General features: G+C 39.2%; 1 protein-coding gene across 1 annotated transcript in view; it reads left to right on the top strand.

Moving 5' to 3' along the window:
- LOC139940815 (meiotic recombination protein REC8 homolog) overlaps positions 1-21,882 on the top strand; it is a 418,728-nt gene that overhangs the window by 114,503 nt on the left and 282,343 nt on the right. The window contains exon 7 of the mRNA XM_071937199.1: positions 15,307-15,389. Coding sequence (XP_071793300.1) covers positions 15,307-15,389 — 83 coding nt within the window. The remainder of the gene's footprint in view (positions 1-15,306; positions 15,390-21,882) is intronic.

The following is a 21,882-nucleotide window of genomic DNA, read 5'->3' as shown; positions in this document are numbered from 1 at the left end:
TGTACCCATTACAACCCTTTCAATAGATTAATTATGACAATCAATGTGAATTTTTTTTTTAACCATCGATGTTTATTTAGCTCTCTCTATGTGTGGGGGATACACTGTGTGTATTTTAATTTCCATGGCCCGATCTATAAACCTACACAAATTTCGCATTGCAGGCGAATAGGCAAAGCGCTTAAACAAAAAAAAAACAATTGACACGGCTGATGGGCAACAACTTTTAGATTCTTATTACTTTTAACACAAAGATTTCTCGTGCAATACTCTTAAAATTCAATTTTTTTTTGCTTTTTACTCGAATCTACAAAAACAAAAATTCAATCAAAATAGCAACATCAAAACATTGTTTTCAATTATTAAACCAACGAGCAGTTACTGTTGAGCAACTCGGGCAAAAGTACTATGAAAATAGGCGAAAACATTTATATATACATTTTTAAAACCCATACAAACAACCAAGCCAGCACCCCATAATGTACCCATCTATCGTTCAAAAGGTATATATATGTATAAAGAAAAAAACCCGGACACAATTAAATAAAGCTGTTAGGCGAGAAAACACTGCTTAGCTAAATTCTTTGCTGTATAAAAGCAAAAAATGAGTGGGGCACAAGTTGCAACGATGTCAATTTTATGGAATTTTGGCTGGTACACTGTGTCTGCTAAGCAATTGTTTTTCTGTGCTTAGCATATTTCTGTGATTATGGGCTTTATGAATTTGAACCCTCTTTGAAGAAGAATAACTGACAGAAAGGCTTCAACTTCGCTTGAAGGGGGCACAGCAATTTTCCTTAGGTCTTCTTGTTCTTATGCACTTCTTTTGGGGAAAATAAGTTTGTATTGGAACCTGGCAGCACTGCAATTTTAAGGCCTGCGACTTTCCTTAACAAGATTGTAATAAGAATGATATGAAAATAGCAATATTCAGAATGATGTGTACAGCTCAACTTGTTCCCTCTTCATTAACGCAGGACTTATTTGGCTTAGAAGTTTTTTTCCAGTACTTTACGTTTCGAGGAAAGCATATGTGCCATTTAATACATGTTTAATAAATACTGTGGCTAAAAAATACTGGGGGTGATTGGCAGCTCCAATGTTCAACGATTCCTCTGTGGTGCCGCTCGGCTGGTTGAATTGTTGTGGCCTTTGATTGCGGGACATTCTGTTGATGGTAATTCAATCCGACTGGGGACAGATTGTGCATTTGCAAAGATTCGAGCGCTTCCTAGCAACAGTGTTGCCATAGAGCACCAAACTGAGTTTCAACATTGTGCCCGGATTAAAATTAATCATCGACATTCAAGTATTTCATGCCCCAAAATACAAATGTACTGGCTTTTAAGAAAAGTTTCTTTGAAGGTGATACAAATTATACAGCAACATTTTTTTTTTTTTTTGGGGGGGGGGGGATTTACTTGGTTGTTTTTTAGTTTTTTATTGGCCACAAATCGCTGAAATTGAATGCACGTCATGAAAGCGCGAGGGATTGGCAAAAGGAACATAAAATACCTATAAGTTTGTGAACGTGAAATGGTAATACAAACATCCTATTATGTATATTAAATGTTGAACATGATTAAGGACGATTTTATTTTCTTACTCGGATGGGACGTAAAGCAACGGTCCCTCACCTATACGTCTCAAACAAACCCCTTACCACATACTTTTGACGAGTTTGCTTCCTTTTCCAGAGTGTATTAACAAGTTGAAATTTTTGACAATTCATGCAAACCATTGCTGTTCATTGTTAATAATTTATATGAGAATAGTTACTTCAAATTTCAATAAAATATTTGAAAATGTATAGAATGGTAGTGGTTGTCCATTGATGCCCGTCCCTCACGCATAAGAATGACCCAGCTCTCACAGTGTTTTGAGAATCTACGTCTAGATTGTACAACAGTGTGCACGTATGTAGCGCCTGTGTACAATGTATGCTGTATACATGTATGTAGTGAAAAAGTGCTACTGAACTAACGTAACAAAATGGATGTTTTCCTACACACACAATGTATAGGGTTATTTTCATCTCAAAAAATCGATAATGAAATCTAGTTGTGTGTGTGTATAATGTGTGGATAACGTGTGCACATTGTACGTATGCGGTCTGTGTAGTAAAGGTCTGTGCAGTAAATAATGACGGCGTATTCGAATCTGCCAGCTAGTGTTGAATCAAAACGCCAGCGAGTACATTTTTCATCAAGAAACTAATGCTTGACACATTCTTTGCTGAGCAAGAATTTAGTGGGCACCAGTCACAACAATTTAAACTTTATGATGTAAAAATTCTGCTGGTTACCTGTTTATGTAATACTTTTCTGTGCTTAGCAGGCGACATGATAGACGTGCTAACATGCTTTAATTATGGCAGGGCCCAATTTCATAATATTGTTAAACAGAAAAATATTGCTTAGCAAAATGCCTGTACTAAGCTTAGTAGGCAACCGGTTGCAAAAATACAACCTTTACGGAACTTTGGCTGATACAAGTTTCTTTTACATGTTTTAAGCCAGATTTGTCTGTGCATGCTTGGCGGTCAGTTTTTATTCTTACAGGACTGTTGAGTTCATTTCATAGCAGATTCAAGTTCAGCTTTATGAAAATCAGCATTTCGGATTTCCCCCCAGTTTTTCAGGAAGGGTTGTCCATTTCAACGCGGATTACACAACAAGCAAAACATAGACGTAAGCGCCGTAAGCGCAGTTTTTTTTGCCTACGGTAACAGAGACATGAAACTATGAAACTGGACCGGGTCATGTATCATCAGCATGCACTGTGTGTCGTTTCCCATGAATGGACAGAATACATTACGTATCCAAAGTTGCTATAATTGTACAGCTGATACAATTAATATTAGGCTGTGCTTAAAATAAAAAAAAATAATAATAATAATAATATGGTTTTATAGTGTCGGACCTTCCATAAAATGTTATGTAATGCGACTGGAGACACGTGCATCGGTAATGGAAAGATCCTCGCGCTTCCTAGCAACAGTGTTGCTATGGAGCGTTGCCGCTAACATTGTGATAATGTGATGCCTGTTGTTGTATTACTACATTGTATTTGATCAACTAACTTGATTTTTTACAAGAATAGTGCAGACTTCAAAAATGTGACGAAATTTGTTTCGTCTTAGCAGCTTTAAACTTACAGTGACCTGGAAGTGGTATTTTTTCAAAATAAAGCTTTTGTCACTAATATAATGTGTTTTGATGAGTGGAATGTGAACAAACAGTTAGCTAAGGTTTTAAAAAATCAGTTCTTATGTTATTTACAAATTTAAGAGTAGACCCCGACCCGCTTCAGAGGGAGCCGTTTCTCACAATGTTTTATACTACCAACCTCTCTCCCCATTACTCGTTACCAAGTAAGGTTTTATGCTAATAATTATTTTGAGTAATTACCAATAGTGTCCACTGCCTTTAAATGATACTCGATCTAAAAATATTTTTAAAAAAACTTTAAGAGTTGAGAGATAAATCGTCTGGACGTTTCGAACAACATAACAACAGTCATTTTTCTTTTAAATGCTTGCCTGATATTATTGTTAATATTTGATAGGGCCTTTAAGGAAACCATTCTCGGTTACCATGTCTGTTTTCCCAAAAATAAACCCCACAAGTATATTTCAACCTCTTAAAAATGTCCCCGCCAATAAAAGTCCCCGATAACTTTCTCCACCGTGATTGACACTTGTGATGTTAACCGCGTTCAAACGTGGGGGGGGGGGGGGAATACGATTCCTCTGTGATGCCGCTGTGGTTTGGAGTTTCTTTATTTTATAAGCCTTCACATAAAACAGCAGATTCCTTCAAAATAAATACGTGATTGGTTGATTCTGTGGATCGGGGCTTCTGTCTTTTTGTGGTTATATCGCTTGCGTGTGGAAATAATTGATGCGACAAGGCCCATGCTTTGGAATATTCTTACGCCGCTCGGAGTATTTTGCCTAAATAAAGAACACGTCCACACCGCGGGAGTTGTTGACTTCGTTATTAATACCTTGCTAGAGAATTTTTTATGATTGAAAGTTCTGTTAAATTATCTGCTTTCTTAAACTTTGTATTTTTTGGAATTAAATTATTGACATGCTTTTTTATTACTGTTTTAAGTAGTTTTAAGTAGTTTAAGTGTTTTGTTGCTTTGACTATCTTTGACTACGGACTGAAACAATTAAATGCGAACAATCACACATTTATTTAATGTTTGGAAAATTACTTTTTGAGATGAAAATTAACTTGGGATGACGACTAGTTGAAAGTAGAGCGTCGTCTAGTTGTATGACATCCTGAAAGAAGATAATTTATCGTCACATATTCTTAAAAGCTGTTCTGTGCATGACATCTTGCTACTGGACTATTTTTATTTTCTCTGCGGAGACAGTACAAATTAAATATGATTGGTAAAAACAGTGAACAAGAACATTATTTTCTCAAAATGCATTTTGGAACCTTTCGGATGGTTCAATCTTACATAAATGTCGAGTAAATATTATTCCTAAAGGTGTCATGTTTTTGAGTTCCCAAAATCAGGAGTGAATAATGTCCACGCCGTGAAGAAGTTTAAAACCGACTAGGAAAAAAACCAAAACAGTAAGGGCCTCTTTGTTAATATTAATAATATTGAGATGTTCATCAGTTAACGTTGAGTATGACCGCTTGAGTTTGTATCACTGATTCATAAGTTTTCCACTTTCGTATAAGATACAGACCTCAGTTATTTATGTTTTTGCGGGGGGGGGGGGGGGGGGGGGTGCACCAGTTATAGATCGGTGTATGTAGAACCCCAAAGTGTGAGCCAAGGATACATAGTTTGGCTGCAAACAGTTCGTATTGCCTACACATTACTGGGGGGGGGGTTAGTGACGGTGAGTAACAAAAATCGCCCGCGCCTCGCTCTTCCATCTCATGTGGAATAATTAATTTAGCGCGTGGAATCCATTAATTTAGCGCGAATGCTTATCATTAAGGTCAATTGTGACTTATCGCGTGGGGGAATAAGGTTCTGTACTATTAATAAAAACAGATACATTACAACATTATCACTGGATCGTAGCCAAGTTCGACAATTCTCAAACCACAATGTTATGTCATAACCTTTTTTGACGCAATTAAACATTTACTGCTCCCGCAACTATGTGTTTTCTATTGTTATTGCGTTCAACTCTACCGAAATTAATTAATTAATTGCTGTTCAGCAGAAACTGATGCTTATACTAATAATAATAAAAATAATAATTATCTCAGATCTTGCTTAGATTCAACCAATGTTCCTTGGTACAGGCTTCTTGAGTTTATTTCATACCCAGTATTTTCCGTTTTAATTAGGAATTTGGTCTTGTGTGGGTGAACTCCTCAACGCAGAGTCCATGCCAACTTTTATGGCTCTGCTTCCCGCCCGCAAAACTTGCATCACCATTCTCCGCCTTTTGTACAAGCGCCCCATTTCTGTTAACTCTATCAGATTTCGGGAAAGGGTTGTCCACTTTTGGTCCTCTTTTTATGTAGGCAAATAATGCCTAGTAAAAACATGGAGAACGCAAGCACACAAGCAAAACACCGTTGCTATAAACCTTAGAGCTATGCTAAAACCAATCCGTGAAAATACGCTTTTATAGACGCTAGGCGAAGCACCCCGTAAGCGCAGTTTTTGTTTTGCTTAGCTTAAGGTAAGAAAACTGGGCCGGGTCATGTAATAATGTGTATCGTCCGTTGCGTTTATTTCAAGTCAAAGGCCTGATTAACCTCATTCATATTTCTCACGAACGGCACAGAATACGTTACACATCCTTAGTTGCTTACATGTATACAGCTAATACAATAAATGTTACGTTTTCTTTAGAAACTGTTGTCGATCGGACTTTTTATAACTTATTAAAAAGTGCCTTTTAGGAAACTAATCTCTGTTACCTGTTCTGGTTTCCCCGAAGTAGATCCACATGTATATTTTTACCCCTTAAAAATATCTCTGTCTATTAATGTCCCCGATGCTAGATTTTCCTGAAGTGATTGACACTTTGAACCGCGTTCAAAGGGGTTCATCATCACAGAAACACGATGCCTTTGTGATGCCGCTCTAGTTTGGAGTTTCTTTATTGTAAAGCCTTCAGATAAATCTGCCGATACCGTCAAAATAAAGACGTAGTTTGTTGATGCTGTGGATCGGACTTCTGTCATTTTGGGGCCTACACCGCTTTCTCTATGAAATAATTGCCGCGGCAAGCCCAATAAGCTTTGGAAAGGTTCTTACGCCGCCTAGCAACAGTGTTGCCATGGTCAGAGGAAGGTGCCTACAAGAGCACGGCCACTCTGCAAGAGTCTCTGACCGACTGTTTTTTTCAATGCATTAATATTTGGTCCAAATGTGCGGCTCGAAAACATTTTGGCAGCTAACGGTTTTTACCCTGCACACGTATGTTTGGTATTTTTGTATTAACCGATTCCAGCAACAGTGCTGCTATGGATCGGAGCGTTGCCGCTTACATTTTGCTGTGACGCTTGCGTTTGTATTGTTACAAAAACCTTTGTATTGTAACTGATCAATCTACCATAACTTTTCAAGAATAGCGCAGGCTTGCAATTTGTGATTGTGTTTTTCCGCCTCTTGGCAGTTTCAACTTTTAAACCCAAAAGTTATTTTCGATACAGTTTAAACAATTATAAAACAATTTGAGGAAATATCTTGGTTTGTTTCTTACTTAATATGTTGTGAATGCCTCGTGCCTGAAGCTGAATTTGTAATTTTTTTTCCCTGCTCCTCCTTATCCATATGCTCTACAAAAAGAATCCAAACATTAATATTTTCCCGCCAAACAGTGGACGTTCCTCCAAATTGTTTTTATTGATAACTTCCAGGAAACCTCCAATGAAACTCGTTCAAAAGTTAAATAAATTATTTAATTAAAATGTCATCTTTAATCAGGGTCATTGAAAAAAAGCAGAGCGGTTTTATGCCACAAATAATAAGAGTTAAGAGATTAAGCCAGTCTGAGCGTTGCGAACACTGTTTCATTGTCTTCAATTGACATAACTTAAATCAAACTTTCTTTTCAATAATTTTTATTTTAAATGCTACGAGCTATATTTGAATTGGGATTATTTTGATTAATTTATGAACCAGGGAACCTTCAATGAAACTCGATTGAGAAACAAGTTAACCCTTTAATAAAAATATCTTCTTTAATCAGGGCCATTGAAAAAAACAGAGACAATAATTTATTCCACAAACAGTAAAAAGAGTTGAGAGATTAATAGTCTCCACCAGTCTGAGCGTTTCGAACATTGTTTCGGTATTGTCTTCAACTGACATAACTTAAATCGAACTTTCGTTTCAATAATTTTTCTCCTAAATGCTAAGAGCTATATAGGAATTGAGATTATTTTGATAATTGAATTTGGGCCTTTCAGGAAATTATTCTCCATTAACTTGCCAGTTTCCCTCGAAATTAATCCCCAAAGAATGGTTGGTACGTCTTCAAAAAGTCCCCTCTATATTTTTCCCAAGTGATTGACACTTTTTCTGATGTTCACCGCGTTCAAACCTGGGGGTGGGTAACAAGGTCCATCTTCAGAGAAACACGATTCCTTTGTGATGCCGCTGGAGTTCAGCATTTCTTTATTGTTAACCTTCAAACAAATCTGCCGATTCCGTCAAAATAAAGACGTAATTGGTTGATTCTGTTGATCGGACTTCTGTCATTTGGGGCCTACCGCTTTCTTTATGAAATAATTGCCGCGGCAAGGCCAATAAGCTTTGGAAAGGTTCTTACGCCGCCTAGCAACAGTGTTGCCATGGTCAGAGGACAGTGCCTACAAGAGCACGGCCACTCTGCAATAGTCTCTTACCGACTGGCTTTCGTTTCATCGCATACTGTTGTGTTCAAGTATGTGCGGATCGAAAACAATTTGACAGCTTAGTTTTTACCCTGGCTTAACGTGTATGTGGAACTCAGATATTGTTTAACTAACCTTAGTGATTCCGTTGCTGCGAAAAATTTGATGTGACGCATGAGGTTGTATTGTTAAAATTACCTTTGTGTTTTAAATGATCATTCAATCATAATTTTTCAAGAATATTGCAGACTTGAACAAATTTGATGGTGTTTTTTTTTTCTTCTTGGCAGCTTCAACTTTTTAACCCAAAACTGATTTTCGTGTAGAATAAATAATTACTAAACAATCCGAGGACATATCTGTTTTTTTTTATTCAACATATTGTCCATGCCTCATGCCTAAGACTGAATTTTTGAAGTTTTTCCATGCTCCTCCGTATCCGTAAGCTCTAAAACAATGATAATTCGAACATAAGTATTTTTCAGAATTGTTTTTATTTATGAACCAGGAAACCTTCAATGAAACTTCGTTCGAAAATTAAATTAATTATTTAATTAAAATTTAATCTTTAATCATGGCAATTGAATTTATTCCGCAAATAATAAGAGTTGAGAGTTTAATAGTCTACGCCAGTCTGAGCGTTTCGAACACTGTTTCGGTATTGTATTCAAATGACATAACTTTAACAGAATTTTCGTTTCAATAACATGTCGTTTAAATGCTAAGACCTATGGGAATTGGGATTATTTTGATATTTGAATTAGGGCCTTTTAGGAAGTTGTTCTCCATTAACTTTTCAATTTTTCTAAAAATTAATCCCCAAAGAACGTCTTGAAAAAGCTTAGTCTTCAAAGAAAAATGATTCCTATGTGATGCCGCTGCAGTTGGAATTTCGTGATTGTTAAGCCTTCAAATAAATCTGCACATTCCGTAAAGATAAACGACGTATTTGATTGATTCTGTGGTTCTGAATTCTGTCATTTGGGGTGACGCGCTTGCTTGCTGAAATAATTCCCGCGGCAAGGCCCATAAGCATTGGAAAGTTTCTTACCAACAGTGTTGCCATGGTCAGAGGATGGTGCATGAGCACGGCCACTTTAAGGAGTAGTGACCGACCGTCAACTTGCTTTCTTTTCAATGTGCGGCAAACAATTTGACAGCCAAGGTTTTACTCCACCTATTTCTATACGTGTGTACGGGTTGTTATTTACCTTGCAGTTGAAAACAAAACAAAAATATCCCCGAAATTACGTGGTTGAACATTTTTGCCTGCCTCCCTAAAACAATGGGTTTTTTCCATGAATTTAGTTACTTTTCATCATTTTTTTTATTGGCATTTGTTTAATGATTTTGTTTTTACTTATGGTAACAAGAGTTATATTTATATTCAAAGTTGAAAACCAACGGTTCTTTTCAAAACCACCCAAACTCATCAGAGAGAGTTATCACATGGTGTTACCGCAAACCTTTCTATATCGTTTTTCCACCATGCACAAGTTTCAAATCCTACTTAAATTCAAATTATTTGGATGTTATAAAAGTTTTGTATTGGTTCGACTACCTTGACTAGATTATACGAGTCCAATCTTACTAAACATGAATTTAATTTGAACAGCATCTGGAAAATGACATTCTACTTCAAGGAGTTTTTTATCCAGACAAATAATTGATCTCATGATGTTGTCATCTTACGTATACGTTTTGCAGCATCAGAGCAAGAAAATAAAACGTATCAAGGAGGCGATATCGTTCTCTCAGGCTGTCGACTTTGTAATCATAAATTATTTCTGTAAGACGACATCCTACTTTTGAAGAACTATGTTAAAGCAAGTTTATGTTTCCTTTTTATAGCACATAATTGAAAAAACTCACAGGGCGAAACCCCCCACTATAAATTTATCCCGACCAAAAAAATGCACACCCTTCAGTAAGATGAGTGACAGCTCCATTATTCAACGGTTCCTTTGAGATGCCGCTGGTAAAACATTTAAGAAGCTTTGCTTAAAAAGTGTGGTTTTTGGGGGATCCGACTTTCCCATTGATGGGAATTTAATCCACTGGGGACAGTGGCAAAAGAGGACACCTACACTTCCTATGTGATGCCGCTAGCTTATTATACTTGTTTCTGAAACTAGCTCGTCCAATAAAACCGGCTGTCTCCTTCCAAATGAAGACGTAGTCGTTGCCCATTGGGTTAGTTTTAGGCGGTAGGTTTATACAAAAGTGACTGTATAGAACTTTCGTGCAATGGTTCATTTGGAATGGGCTGTCTATAAGCAACAATTCCTTTGTGATGCCGCAGGAGTTTCAAACTTCTTTTCAGTAAATAGTTCTTCAAATCAAACCGGCTTTTTCCTTCCAAATAAAGCTGTAATAGGCTGTAAAACTGTGGTTGCTTTCAGCTGGGAACAACAATGAATCACATCTCAAGCATTCATGCAACCATGCAAGGAGAAATGGTCAGTATTTTTCGCGTGGAGATTGTCGCGTGGAGATTGTCGCGAAAGAGTACCGCCTACGCACGACTAATTACCGACGGCTGTTTACGCATTTTGTTGTCTGGCGCGATAAGACCCAACGCGTTAGGCGGCGCAACAGTCCTATCGCGCCAAGGCATTTCTATCGCGCTAAATTTATCGCACAGCGTCTAGTTATTTTCAAATTAAATTCGGTACTGTATACAAGAGTTTGCGGCTCGGTTTTCGACGATCTAGATGAGCATTTCCAAGACCTGACAGAGGAAGACGATCACGGCCACACAACTTCTCAAGAAAATCAGTGTCTTGCCGCTGTTCATAAGAACTTGTCCTGCATCACCATGGAATACTGTTTATACCGAGCGGTAGAGACATCAACTAACATAAACCATCATGTTTTTAGGCCAGAAACTGGACTTTCCCTGATCAACCTCTTCAATCTGTTCTGTGGATTATCTATTCCTCTTCACAAATGTATTGTAAAATTTCCTTTCAGTAAAAGCCTGGTCAAAAAACTATTAATTTTCCGTTCAGAGTCAATCGCACAGATCAGGAACTTTGCCCGTCAATTTGTTTTGTTTACGTTTTGTGTATGTCTAGCGTTATAACATCTGGGTACTTTCCGCGCTGTTTGTCCCGGTCTCACCATGCCCGACGGTGCTCCGTGTGCGCACAGCGGTATAGCAGTGATGCCAATGGCCAGTGCGCCCTCTAGTTCTTTCATATAGCTCTATGCCCGGGACCGATCTTGGCACGAGAGACAGAAGACCAAGAAAGACTGTCGCGCCCGACATTCACCGTCAAGCTCTGCGCATCTATGTCTGGCTCCAAGAGAGGCAAGCGTCGCCGCGGTATTGAGTTGTTCCCCTGGGACATTCCGAGCCCTGGGAGGGCTGCGCAGGTAACACTACGTCGCCGGGCTCGTAAACCCTTCAAGCGGCCCCCGTAGCCCTCAGTCGGCTGCGACGGCTGGCGGACCCCCCAAGGAAGGGAGACTTCCATTCCTCTTCTTTGGTCAGTGTGCGTGGGTCTACCCAATCGAAGGTTAAATGCCCCATGAAGGCAAAGAAAGCTTGTGCTGGGGCGATAACTAGGAGAAGTAGGGCTAGGGGTGGCTCCAATCTGGAGCGCACCCTGCCCTCTCTCCACCCGGCCTCGGGGTCGCTGCAGCCGGAGGGCATCCCCCTCTCCACACGTCTCGGCTTACCCGGCACTCACTGGCCACGTGGGTTCCCCCACGACGGGCTTTTGCAGGGCCGCCTTACCCGAATTAGCAGACGCCCCACGCCATGGGCTGTGGGGCACTTGCGATGTAATGAAGGATTGTTTACAGTTGTTTGAGTCCTGCAAGGTTTCTCTGAACTAACAATTGGAGCGGGCCTGGGTCCTACGCCTCCTGAAGACATGCAGTAGCACCGCGTGTACCCACCGCCTTTCCTCGGTGTGAGTCTATGCAAATTAGTAACATGACTCTATCTGTAAGTAGAATGAAGACGACTCTCCCCCCCCCCCCCCCCCCCCCCCCCCCCCCCCCACCAGTAGTGGACTATCCCTCCCTCCTTCCCCACATACTCGGTTATTGGGTGCTTACATTTGGTTAGGGCTCATTGAAAAGAAGACGACTCACGGCAAGCATGTCATGGGGCATTGTGGGTAGGGCGGTGGAGGGCGCTTTTGTGTGTAAAGTCTTAGCAAAATTGCCTGGCGGGCATAGGGAATATGCAAATTAGTAATTCGACTCTATTGGTAAGTTTTCGTTCGTGGACCCCATTCACACTGTGGGGGGGGGGGGGGGGAGGGGAATTTTTCAGATTTCAATGTTTGCATCTCTTTGGGTGTTTTCCATGCACGTAAGTTTTTTGCCCAGTGGACATGGTGGACATACTTTTAAGTATTAAAATGGCACTGTCGTTCGTATGTAACCTGTTTGTTCTTTATTCTCCAAAGACCGTTTACAACTTGCCTTTGACCTTTTTCAAAAATTAAAAACAATCTATAATATTTAAACGTTCTGGAACCTAAAAAAAGGTTTTCTCGGTCAATTTTGGCAAATGAGCAGCCAATATTAACCACCAAGGCTATTCTATTTCGCGGCTGAAATGGAATGCTACTGAAAAGGGTCATTCGATTTCGTTTTGATTTGTCAAATGTAATGTTGCATCATTCGATTTAACAAAATAATCATTCAATTGAACAATTCATCAAAGCAGCATTCAAGTTCGCAGACGCCTCTGAGGCATGTGTGTCACGAAAAAGAATGACGATACCCTAAATTGAACAGAGTGCTAAAGGAATTTGACTTGAGACCAATTCCAAAACTGACTCCGCTGTATAGTACAGTTAATTACCATCCTATAGGCTTAAGTAGTAGTCCCTGCCATTTTTTCTATACCTTCCACCCGGGTAGTAGTTTAAAAGCAGGAAACAAAATTTCATAACTTAGAAGTCTCCCAAACATCCGTTAAATCTACTCCGTGGTAGTAGAATAAAGAAAGACAGTTCTCGAAGAACAAACTCTAACCTGGCAAGTAAATACACTGTCACCACGATAAGATGATGAAAATCCCTTTACACAATATTTCAAAATGTAATGTGGGTGAGGGTGTTATATACGCCTCTCTTAATATTTATGCATGGCGTCATCATTCTAACCAAAAATGAAGCTATTGCGCACGTCCGCCACTACTTGCAGTGGCTGCACTCACCTCGTTTTGGGTTAGACGACGTACCTTATGCATACTTCTAGAACCCCGTGAGCCTTATAGGGGTCTAATATTTTGGGCCTCCTTAACGCTAAACGTTTTTCAAATCAGCGTTGATAGGTGAAAGTTTTACGACCGTTAGCCAGCAATAACTAAAGTTTCTTTTGTACTACACTACCAAAACTTTACACACACACTCAATATACATTCATAATGCTTGCATTTCCTTTTTGTTGAGTGAAATTAAAAAACATCGTCAAAAATGACATTTTCTGCTCGGTACTCACTGTTGTTTTTCTGCCGCATCACACCAGCCTACTAGAGTACGGATTGAAAATAAGTAGACGCTGTGCGATAAATTTAGCGCGATAGAAATGCCTTGTCGCGATAGACTGTTGCGCCGCCTAACGCATGGGGTTTTATCGCGCTAGACAACAAAATGCGTAAACAGCCATCGGCAATTAGTCGTGCGTAGGCGGTACTCTTTCGCGACCAATCTCCACGCAACAATCTCCAAGCGAAAAATGCTGGATCATTCTCCTTGCATGGTTGGTGAATGCTTGAGATGTAATTCATTGTTGTTCCCAGCTGAAAGCAACCACAGTTTACAGCCTATTACAGCTTTATTTGGAAGGAAAAAGCCGGTTTGATTTGAAGAACTATTTACTGAAAAGAAGTTTGAAACTCTAGCGCATCACAAAGGAATTGTTGCTTATAGACAGCCCATTCCAAATGAACCAATGCACGAAAAGTTCTATACAGTCATTTTGTATAAACGCCCCTCCTTCTGGTGCTGGTCTAAAACTAACCCAATAGGCAACCGACTACGTCTTTATTTGGAAGGAGACAGCCGGTTTTATTGGACGAGCTAGTTTCAGAAACAAGTATAAAAAGCTTAGCGGCATCACATAGGAAGTGTTGGTGTCCTCTTTTGCCACTGTCCCCAGTGAATTAAATTCCCATCAATGGGAAAGTCTGATCCCCAAAAAACACACTTTTTAAGCAAAGCTTCTTAAATGTTTTACCAGCGGCATCTCAAAGGAAACGTTGAACAATGGAGCTGTCACTCATCTTATTGAAGGGTGTGCATTTTTTGGGTCGGGATAAATTTATAGTGGGGGGTTTGGCCCTGTGAGTTTTTTCAATTATGTGCTATAAAAAGGAAACATAAACTTGCTTTAACATAGTTCTTTAAAAGTAGGATGTCGTCTTACAGAAATAATTTATGATTACCAAGTCGACAGCCTGAGAGAAGGATATCGCCTCCTTGATACGTTTTATTTTCTTGCTCTGATGCTGCAAAACGTATACATAAGATGACAACATCATGAGATCATTTATGTTCAAATTCTGTTCCGTTGGAAACTGTTCTGTTGGATGCTGAACTGTTGGATTGCTGTTCATGTTTAGTAAGATTGGACTCATATATCTAGTCAAGGTAGTCGAAACCAATACAAAACTTTTATAACATCAAAATAATTTGAATTTAAGTAGGGTTTGAAACTTTTGCATGGTGGAAAAAACGATATAGAAAGGTTTGTGGTAACACCATGTGATGACTATCTCTAATGAGTTGGGGGTGGTTCTGAAAAGAACCGTTGGTTTTCAACTTTGAATTTAAATCTCTTGTTACCATAAGTATTAAAAAAAAAACCATTAAACAAATGTCAATAAAAAAAATGATGAAAAGTATTTAAATTCAGAAAAAAAACATTGTTTTAGGGAGGCAGGCAAAAATGTTCAACCAGTGCACGTGATTTCGGGGGAATAATAAGTCCGGTAATAATCTTGGTATACCATCTTGTAGCTTACTCCACATTTAAACCAAAGTCAAGATTGACCCAAGTTGGATCTGCCCTTTTGGTGCAAGGTTTTGTAAGCAAGTTCAAAATGTTTTGTTAAAGTTTTTGATCAATCCAAGCATTTTGGATGTATGAGATGTTTATTATCTAGGTTTTTTTCTCGACCATCAGTTTGTTTTATATAACGTCTAGTTGTTATTACTTTTCCTAACAGCCTTTGCCATATGTTTTCCTACACAGGTTTTGTTATGAGATTGGTTTCTCGTTTGCAGCCACGCAGGAATCAAATCTGAAGGACCATGTGAAAAAACAATAGTCTGGCCACAAAAAATTTCAGATTTTGTTTGCATCTCTATATACAATAACCCTTCTTTTATAAACATGTTCAGTCAGTCTTCAAATTGTTTTCATTAGAGTATCCACTTAAATGTATGTCAGTATTGTTTTTGATTGAGTTTATTATGACTTGATATGATTTTATTTACAGTTACACAGAGGTCCCCTCAGACAGTGTCTAGTGCATCTGAAATCAGCATCAGAGAAATTCCTGCTGAATATCTTAATGTTCAGGTATGTTGTCAAAGTGTTCACATTTTATACTAATTGGGATGCAAATTATGAGTTTGGAAAATATGGAAAAAACGTGTTGTCCATTCCAAGGTGTTACTTGAATCACCAACACTACTATACATGAAGATGCATGTAAAAAATAATAATGCGAAGCATTTATATAGCACTCTATAATTAATCAAGGAAAGTAGCCTAACACAGCGCTTTACACAAAAGTAACAATCACGCTAAGACAAAAAAAAGAGAGGAATATTTACCTGTATCCAGGTAAATATTTAAAAACATTTCAGCAATTATAATCATGCATTAATTTCTTTGAATGTAGATGTTTAATTTTTTTTTCATTTTCAACAATGTATTTGACCATAGAGCCCCATCATAACAAACTCATTCTCATTACATTCTTTAAAAATGTAACAGGCTTAAAGCCATTGGACACTTTCGGTGAACAGTATTGTCCAAGTCCCACACTTCTTGTATCACAACTTATAAAATAACAAACCTGTAAAAATTTAGGCTCAATCGGTCATTGTAGTCGGGAGAAAATAACCGGAAAACCCACTCTTGTTTTTGCACGTTTCGCCGTGTCATGACATGTGTTTACTATAAATCCGTAATTTTTGATGTCGAGAGTTGATAATTGTCTAAATGTTTTCTCAAAAAGTAAAGCATTTCATGGAATAATATTTCAAGAGAAGTCTTTTACCATTACCTTCTGTAGTGTAAACCCTGTAAGTTATTTGTAAATCTGTGAACTTTCATTTTTTTTTCTGTTCCGAAAGTGTATAATGGCTTTAAAGGGCTTTGGTAATTGTCCATAAAATAACAAGCCTGTGAAAATTTGGGCTCAGTTGGTCCTCGAAGTTGCGAGACAATGATGAAAGAAAAAACACCCTTGGACAAATTTGTGTGCTTTCAGGAATAAAAGACTTCTAGCTAGAAGTCTTTTATTATTTTGGTGAGAAATTACCTCTTTCTCAAAAACTGCATTACTTCTGAGGGAGATGTTCCCACAATGTTTTTATACTATCAACAGCTCTCCGATGCTCATTACCAAGTCAGTTTTTAATTTAATATTTGTTTTGATTAATAACCAAACGTGTCCCTTCCCTTTAATGCATCTTCTTTATTATATGTACCATTTGTAAGTCTGAAATTCGGACCCTGATAATTTCATAAGTGAAAGCTATTTTGTTTATTTATACATTGTAATAAACTAAGAGGTACTTAGCAAGATATATACAATTTTGGCGGTCCATGCTTTTCAACTAAATCAAGGTAGAAGGTTTCGAGTCCCTGGCGTAAGCATTTTTGACAGACCTCATTTTTTTTTTTACTGACGTTCGTGAGTCCAGCGGAAAACTCGGACAACCAAAACATCTTTCAGACGATTTACAACGGAAATACTTCCTTCGGAACGCTAGTTTTGGGAAACTAAATCAACTTCTGTTCAAGTACATTTGATGTGGATTGCGCAAATTTAATAAAGTCTGGAACGTCATTTTGCAATAAACTCTTCTATTTTCTGGAACGTCATGTACATCTGTCAATTAAAAAAAAATATATGGATGCTTGTCAAAGTTTTTATTTTGGATAAATTTTAGGTATAGTCGGGTATGTAGGGGGACCCCCCAAGCACCCCCCTCTCCTTACTTAACAACACCAATGTTTTTTGATACCATATAGGGTCCTTAAACACAATTGGGATGTTAACAGTGAAAAAACCCGATGAACTATAGATATCTAAGATGGCCACCAAAATTAGTAGAAAACAGGAAATGTCATCAGCCAAATAACAGAATAAAAACACGATTTAAAATGTTTTTTATGTTTTTTACCATCCCACTTCCATTTCTGGTATCCAATTTTTGCTATCATGCTTCAAGATGGTGGCTTGGCTGCCAAAAGTGGCAAAATTTACGATTTTTTTTATATCAGCCCAAAATTGTGATACAGACATTTAAGTGAAATGAATAGACATTTTTTTAAACCCTCTAACACTTTATTTTGCTACTTTGCACCAAAGTCCAGACACCAACAAATGGCCTCCATAATGGCTGCTTAAATGGCTGCCAAAGTTTATAAAAATGTGTAAGAAATAAGTCAAAACTTTTCCTGTATTGTGTATTAAGGTAAATAATGCATTAAGTATAATCAATAAGCAGTTTGAATGTCTTCCACTTTGATCCATCAATCATTAGTTGGTGTCATAATTGTCAAGATAACAACAGTCCCAATTCAATCTCCCATCAATGTCAGATTCTTGAGCTTGGTCATGTTATGTCGTACAGCTGCATCTATAACCAGCCAGAATGGGTGATATTTTCCATTGGCCATGACAGTTGCAGGGCTGTTACACAATGTCAAATTGAAGCTTTTGAAACACATCCTGCAGCTGACTCTTTGACATGTCTTCCAAAGAAGACAGCTGATACACTCTCTGCACTTTACGGCCGTGTGTAGTGTTTTTGCCAGGGTGTTGTCATTAAGACGGGCAATGTGGCAGAAGAGCCTCTCTGCAGTAATGAACTATAGGTGGCCAATGGTGGCAAGCTTGGTTCTTTGTGCAACCTCTGCATTTGTAATGTGGTCGTACCAATGCCCAGTATGGTCCTTTGGCATCATTGGTGGCCTCTAGTCTTCTCTGGTTGATCTGGAGGAGTGTCCATGTGCTGTCAGAATCATACAGAAGAACAGGAATGATGCAGGTTTCTGATAACTCTGAACTCATCATTGAAGCAAACCTCACTACCTCCTGATGTCTGAAAGGAGTTCTCAATGAAAAAGCCTTCAGCAAGTCTCTCCAGTGCCTCAGTGGTTGGACGAACTATCGCGCGAAATTTATAATATTAATTATAACATTGTATAACATAATGATAATTAGGGATTATCCAGGTGCGCTGACCGGATGTGTTGTTTTGGCGCCCTTTCTATCAATGTATTGTGTATGATTAAGTTGTGTAGACAGACCAAATGCTGAGTTCAGTGAGTGAGCATTGAATATAAGTTGTCGTTCTCGAAGTAGGCCTATAAATAAATCAGTGTTTCATATTAAGCGGAATTTGAGTTCATTTGTTTTCTGTCTGCATTTGGCTACAGAGCAAACAAGGACCCGTTGGCAGTGCGTTACAGAAGCATTAGAAACGGCCACTTCTTGCAGCCATTGCTCATAGATCCGAATCTAATCGCAGCACAACAAACTCCCTGCTGTTGAAGCTCTCATAAGACTAAGCTCTCTTAAAGAAGCACTACAGGCTGACGCCAGCCTATATGAAGTCTCTAACCAACCACAACATTCTCTTTTGCCACATTGCCTGCCTAATATTGACAACATCACAGCAAAGAAGGCACTAAACACGGCAGTTAAGTGCAGAGGCAGAATCCAACCGGCATCTGGTTTGTCAAGACCTAGAGGCTGCCCGAGGACATCTTGGATTGAGCAACTGGTACACCAAGCAAGGTTGACATACCTGGATCCTACATTCCTACCATATTTCGTTGGGTCCCCCTGCCCCCTTTCAATGCTGGCACTTAGCATGGTCTTCTTTGCTCCCATCAACATTGGGTGGGGGGGGGGGGGGTGACGGGGAAGAGAATGGTTATTGTCAGGAGGAAATGGATGTAATGTCTTCTACAAGAGCTGTTGCTTTGATGCTTGCTTGGTTTATTGTGTCTCACATATGTCTTGCTTATAGTACACATACAATGTAAGATATATCTATACTATTAAAAGCGTAACCCGCGCCATCTTGGATTGAAATTAGAAGGTCCAGTGGCATGGCATCCTTGTGGAAATCAACACGGTTAAGTGTGTGGAATTCAATACGTTTTTGTGGTTTCAGACGTCGGGTTGCAAGTCTACAAAACCCTGACCCAAACTCCCACTTACAAGTCATCTGATTGGAGGAAGTTTTGGGCAGCGACCGTGTGTCAACCACTGGTCGATGTTGTTACCAGACTTCCTAGAAATCTTTCTGACAGGCGACTCATTGGACAGTGTTTCGCAGATGGTTCTCCGGATTGGTTCACTCATTGCCCCTTGTCCGCCCACCCGGCATTCGATTCGCCCTTTTGGTCGGGTTACTTTCATGTTGTACTAAGCATGGTTCTCCGGATTGGTTCATTCATTGCCGCGCAGGGTCGAAAGGGTCAAAGAGGCTGGGTGTCAACCACTGGTCGATGTTGTTACCAGACATCCTATCTGACAGGTGACTCATTTGTTGAAAAGATTAAATGGAGAATATTTATAAAAAAGCATTCAGAGGCTGGGTGCCAGGACAACACCGAAACAAATCTCACGAATTTGCATTGAATGAATGAAGTAACTCACAGATTGATGTTTTGCAGGCGACCATGTGTCAACCACTGGTCGATGTTGTTACCAGACTTCCTATCTGACAGGTGACTCATTTGTTGAAAAGACTAAATGGAGAGTATTTATAAAAAAGCATTCACTTCCAAACGGCATGAAAATTGTCATGATGGACAAGGATGGGATCAAACGGAAGCTTTATAATTTGGAAACATTGGGTAGGGCCGGCTATAGGTTGGAAGGTGTCTAAGGGAACTTTACAATTAATGACATTTTGGGGTGGGGGGGGGGGGGGGCTTACACAAAGAGCCTAACCTCTCCTTACATTCTGGTCAGTGTATTGTGAGTGGTGTGTTGTCTGGTTTTGAGACAGGCCACCTGTTGCTTGGTGAAGGAGGTCGCCGTGGGACCACTTTAGGTTGAAAGTGGGTGGCGACCTCGGACTTACAAAAATCTCCATACAGAAATTGCACTATTGATGCAAAACGTATCTTGCTGTTTTTAAACTATGGACACTATCTTTTGCCAGTAAACTCAAATGAGTACATGAATACCGTTTTAGAATACGGTCTGTTCATGGAGGTATAGTAATGCAGTTTCAGAGTTTACCCCATCACGGAAGTTTGTGAAACTTATACACGTACGTCAGAGACTGTTTTGAAGCTGTAAAAAAGAACTTTGCATTTGGTTGTTAAGCAAAACGACATTAAGTTTCCTTTTGAATAAGTCCATTCACAAAATTGGTTAGAGCAGTGTGTCGGTCAGGTCTCAGAATGTACATTTTGCCAAATCCATTTTGTAGCCTAATTTAGCAATCGGCCCGTCGGGTTGGTTACTGGAGATGATATTAACAAAAGAGACCTCATGCGGCTGAATGGGGTACATTTTTAGGAGTTTGTCTATTGACCCAAACTGGAAGTAACAAACCCTAAAAATAACTTGACAACCTTTCTGAAAGTGAAATAAGTTAGAGAAAATTAAGGAGTGAGGACGAATTTATCGTTTTTATTTAGTTTGTACGATATAGGGTTCCAGAGATATGGGATGTATGGAGGTTTGTTCCTAGAGCAGCGTGAACATGAACGCGGTTAGAAATTGTGTCGTTTGTCGGTAAAATTTCGCGAGATGCAATAAGCCCAAAGTGACAATAAACAAAACACTTTTTTGACGTTCACGTTTAGTGCTCCCGTAACGTGCAGCCTATTGACCAGAAAGTTTACAAGACCAATTCAGATGAGAATAAACTAAAAAGAGGCCTACGCTCTTACCGCCCCCCCCCCCCCCCCGAAAAAACAACAACAAAAAACAGTAGATAAATTAGATTTGTGGCACACAGCATGTTCCGAAAACTCGCTTTACTTATAGTGCTGTAGCAACGCTATGTATCGTGGGACGTTTTTTGACGATGTTTTTTAAAAGGAAATGCAAGCATTATGAATGTATATTGAGTGTGTGTGGAAAGTTTTGGTAGTGTTGTACACAAGAAACTTTAGCTATTGCTGGCTAACGGTCAGTTTCACCTATCAACGCTGATTTGAAAAACGTATAGCGTTAAGGAGGCCCAAAATAGTATACCCCTATAAGGCTCACGTGGAGAGCCTTATAGTTTCTAGAAGTATGCATCAGGTACGTCGTCTAACCCAAAACGAGGTGGGCGCAGCCACTGCAAGTAGTGGCGGACGTGCGCAATAGCTTCATTTTGGGTTAGAATTATGACGCCATGCATAAATATTGAGAGAGGCGTATAACACCCTCACCCATATTACATTTCGAAATATTTGTGTAAAGGATTTTCATCATCTAGCGGGGTGCCGCGCGAAGCGCGGCATCCCGCTAGTACTTATCAATGGGCTACTGTTTCAATGGTACAATCACTGCATGGGGTGGTCTCTTTATGCATTTCAATAGTTGTGTCATGATATTGAAATGTGGATGAGAAACACATACGTCTATAGATTGGGTTGCTATCAGTAGTGCTTGGACAGGGAATGTTCATTGTAACAGGGAATGGGTGGCCCAAGCATTTTGGGCTGGGATTGTAGCTACAAAGCATGGACATTATAGGAGATCAGCACAATGGACCACAGCTGTCTATTTTTCGAAGCTACCAAAGATATTGGGAACTAGCTCAGGGGGGGGGGGGGATGGGAAGTATTAAATGTGTTTAAGCTGGGATTCTAC

The sequence above is a fragment of the Asterias amurensis genome, chromosome 8, assembly GCF_032118995.1.
Source record: "Asterias amurensis chromosome 8, ASM3211899v1".
NCBI classification, from domain to species: Eukaryota; Metazoa; Echinodermata; class Asteroidea; order Forcipulatida; family Asteriidae; genus Asterias; species Asterias amurensis.
This window is presented reverse-complemented; position numbering and strand designations above follow the sequence as displayed.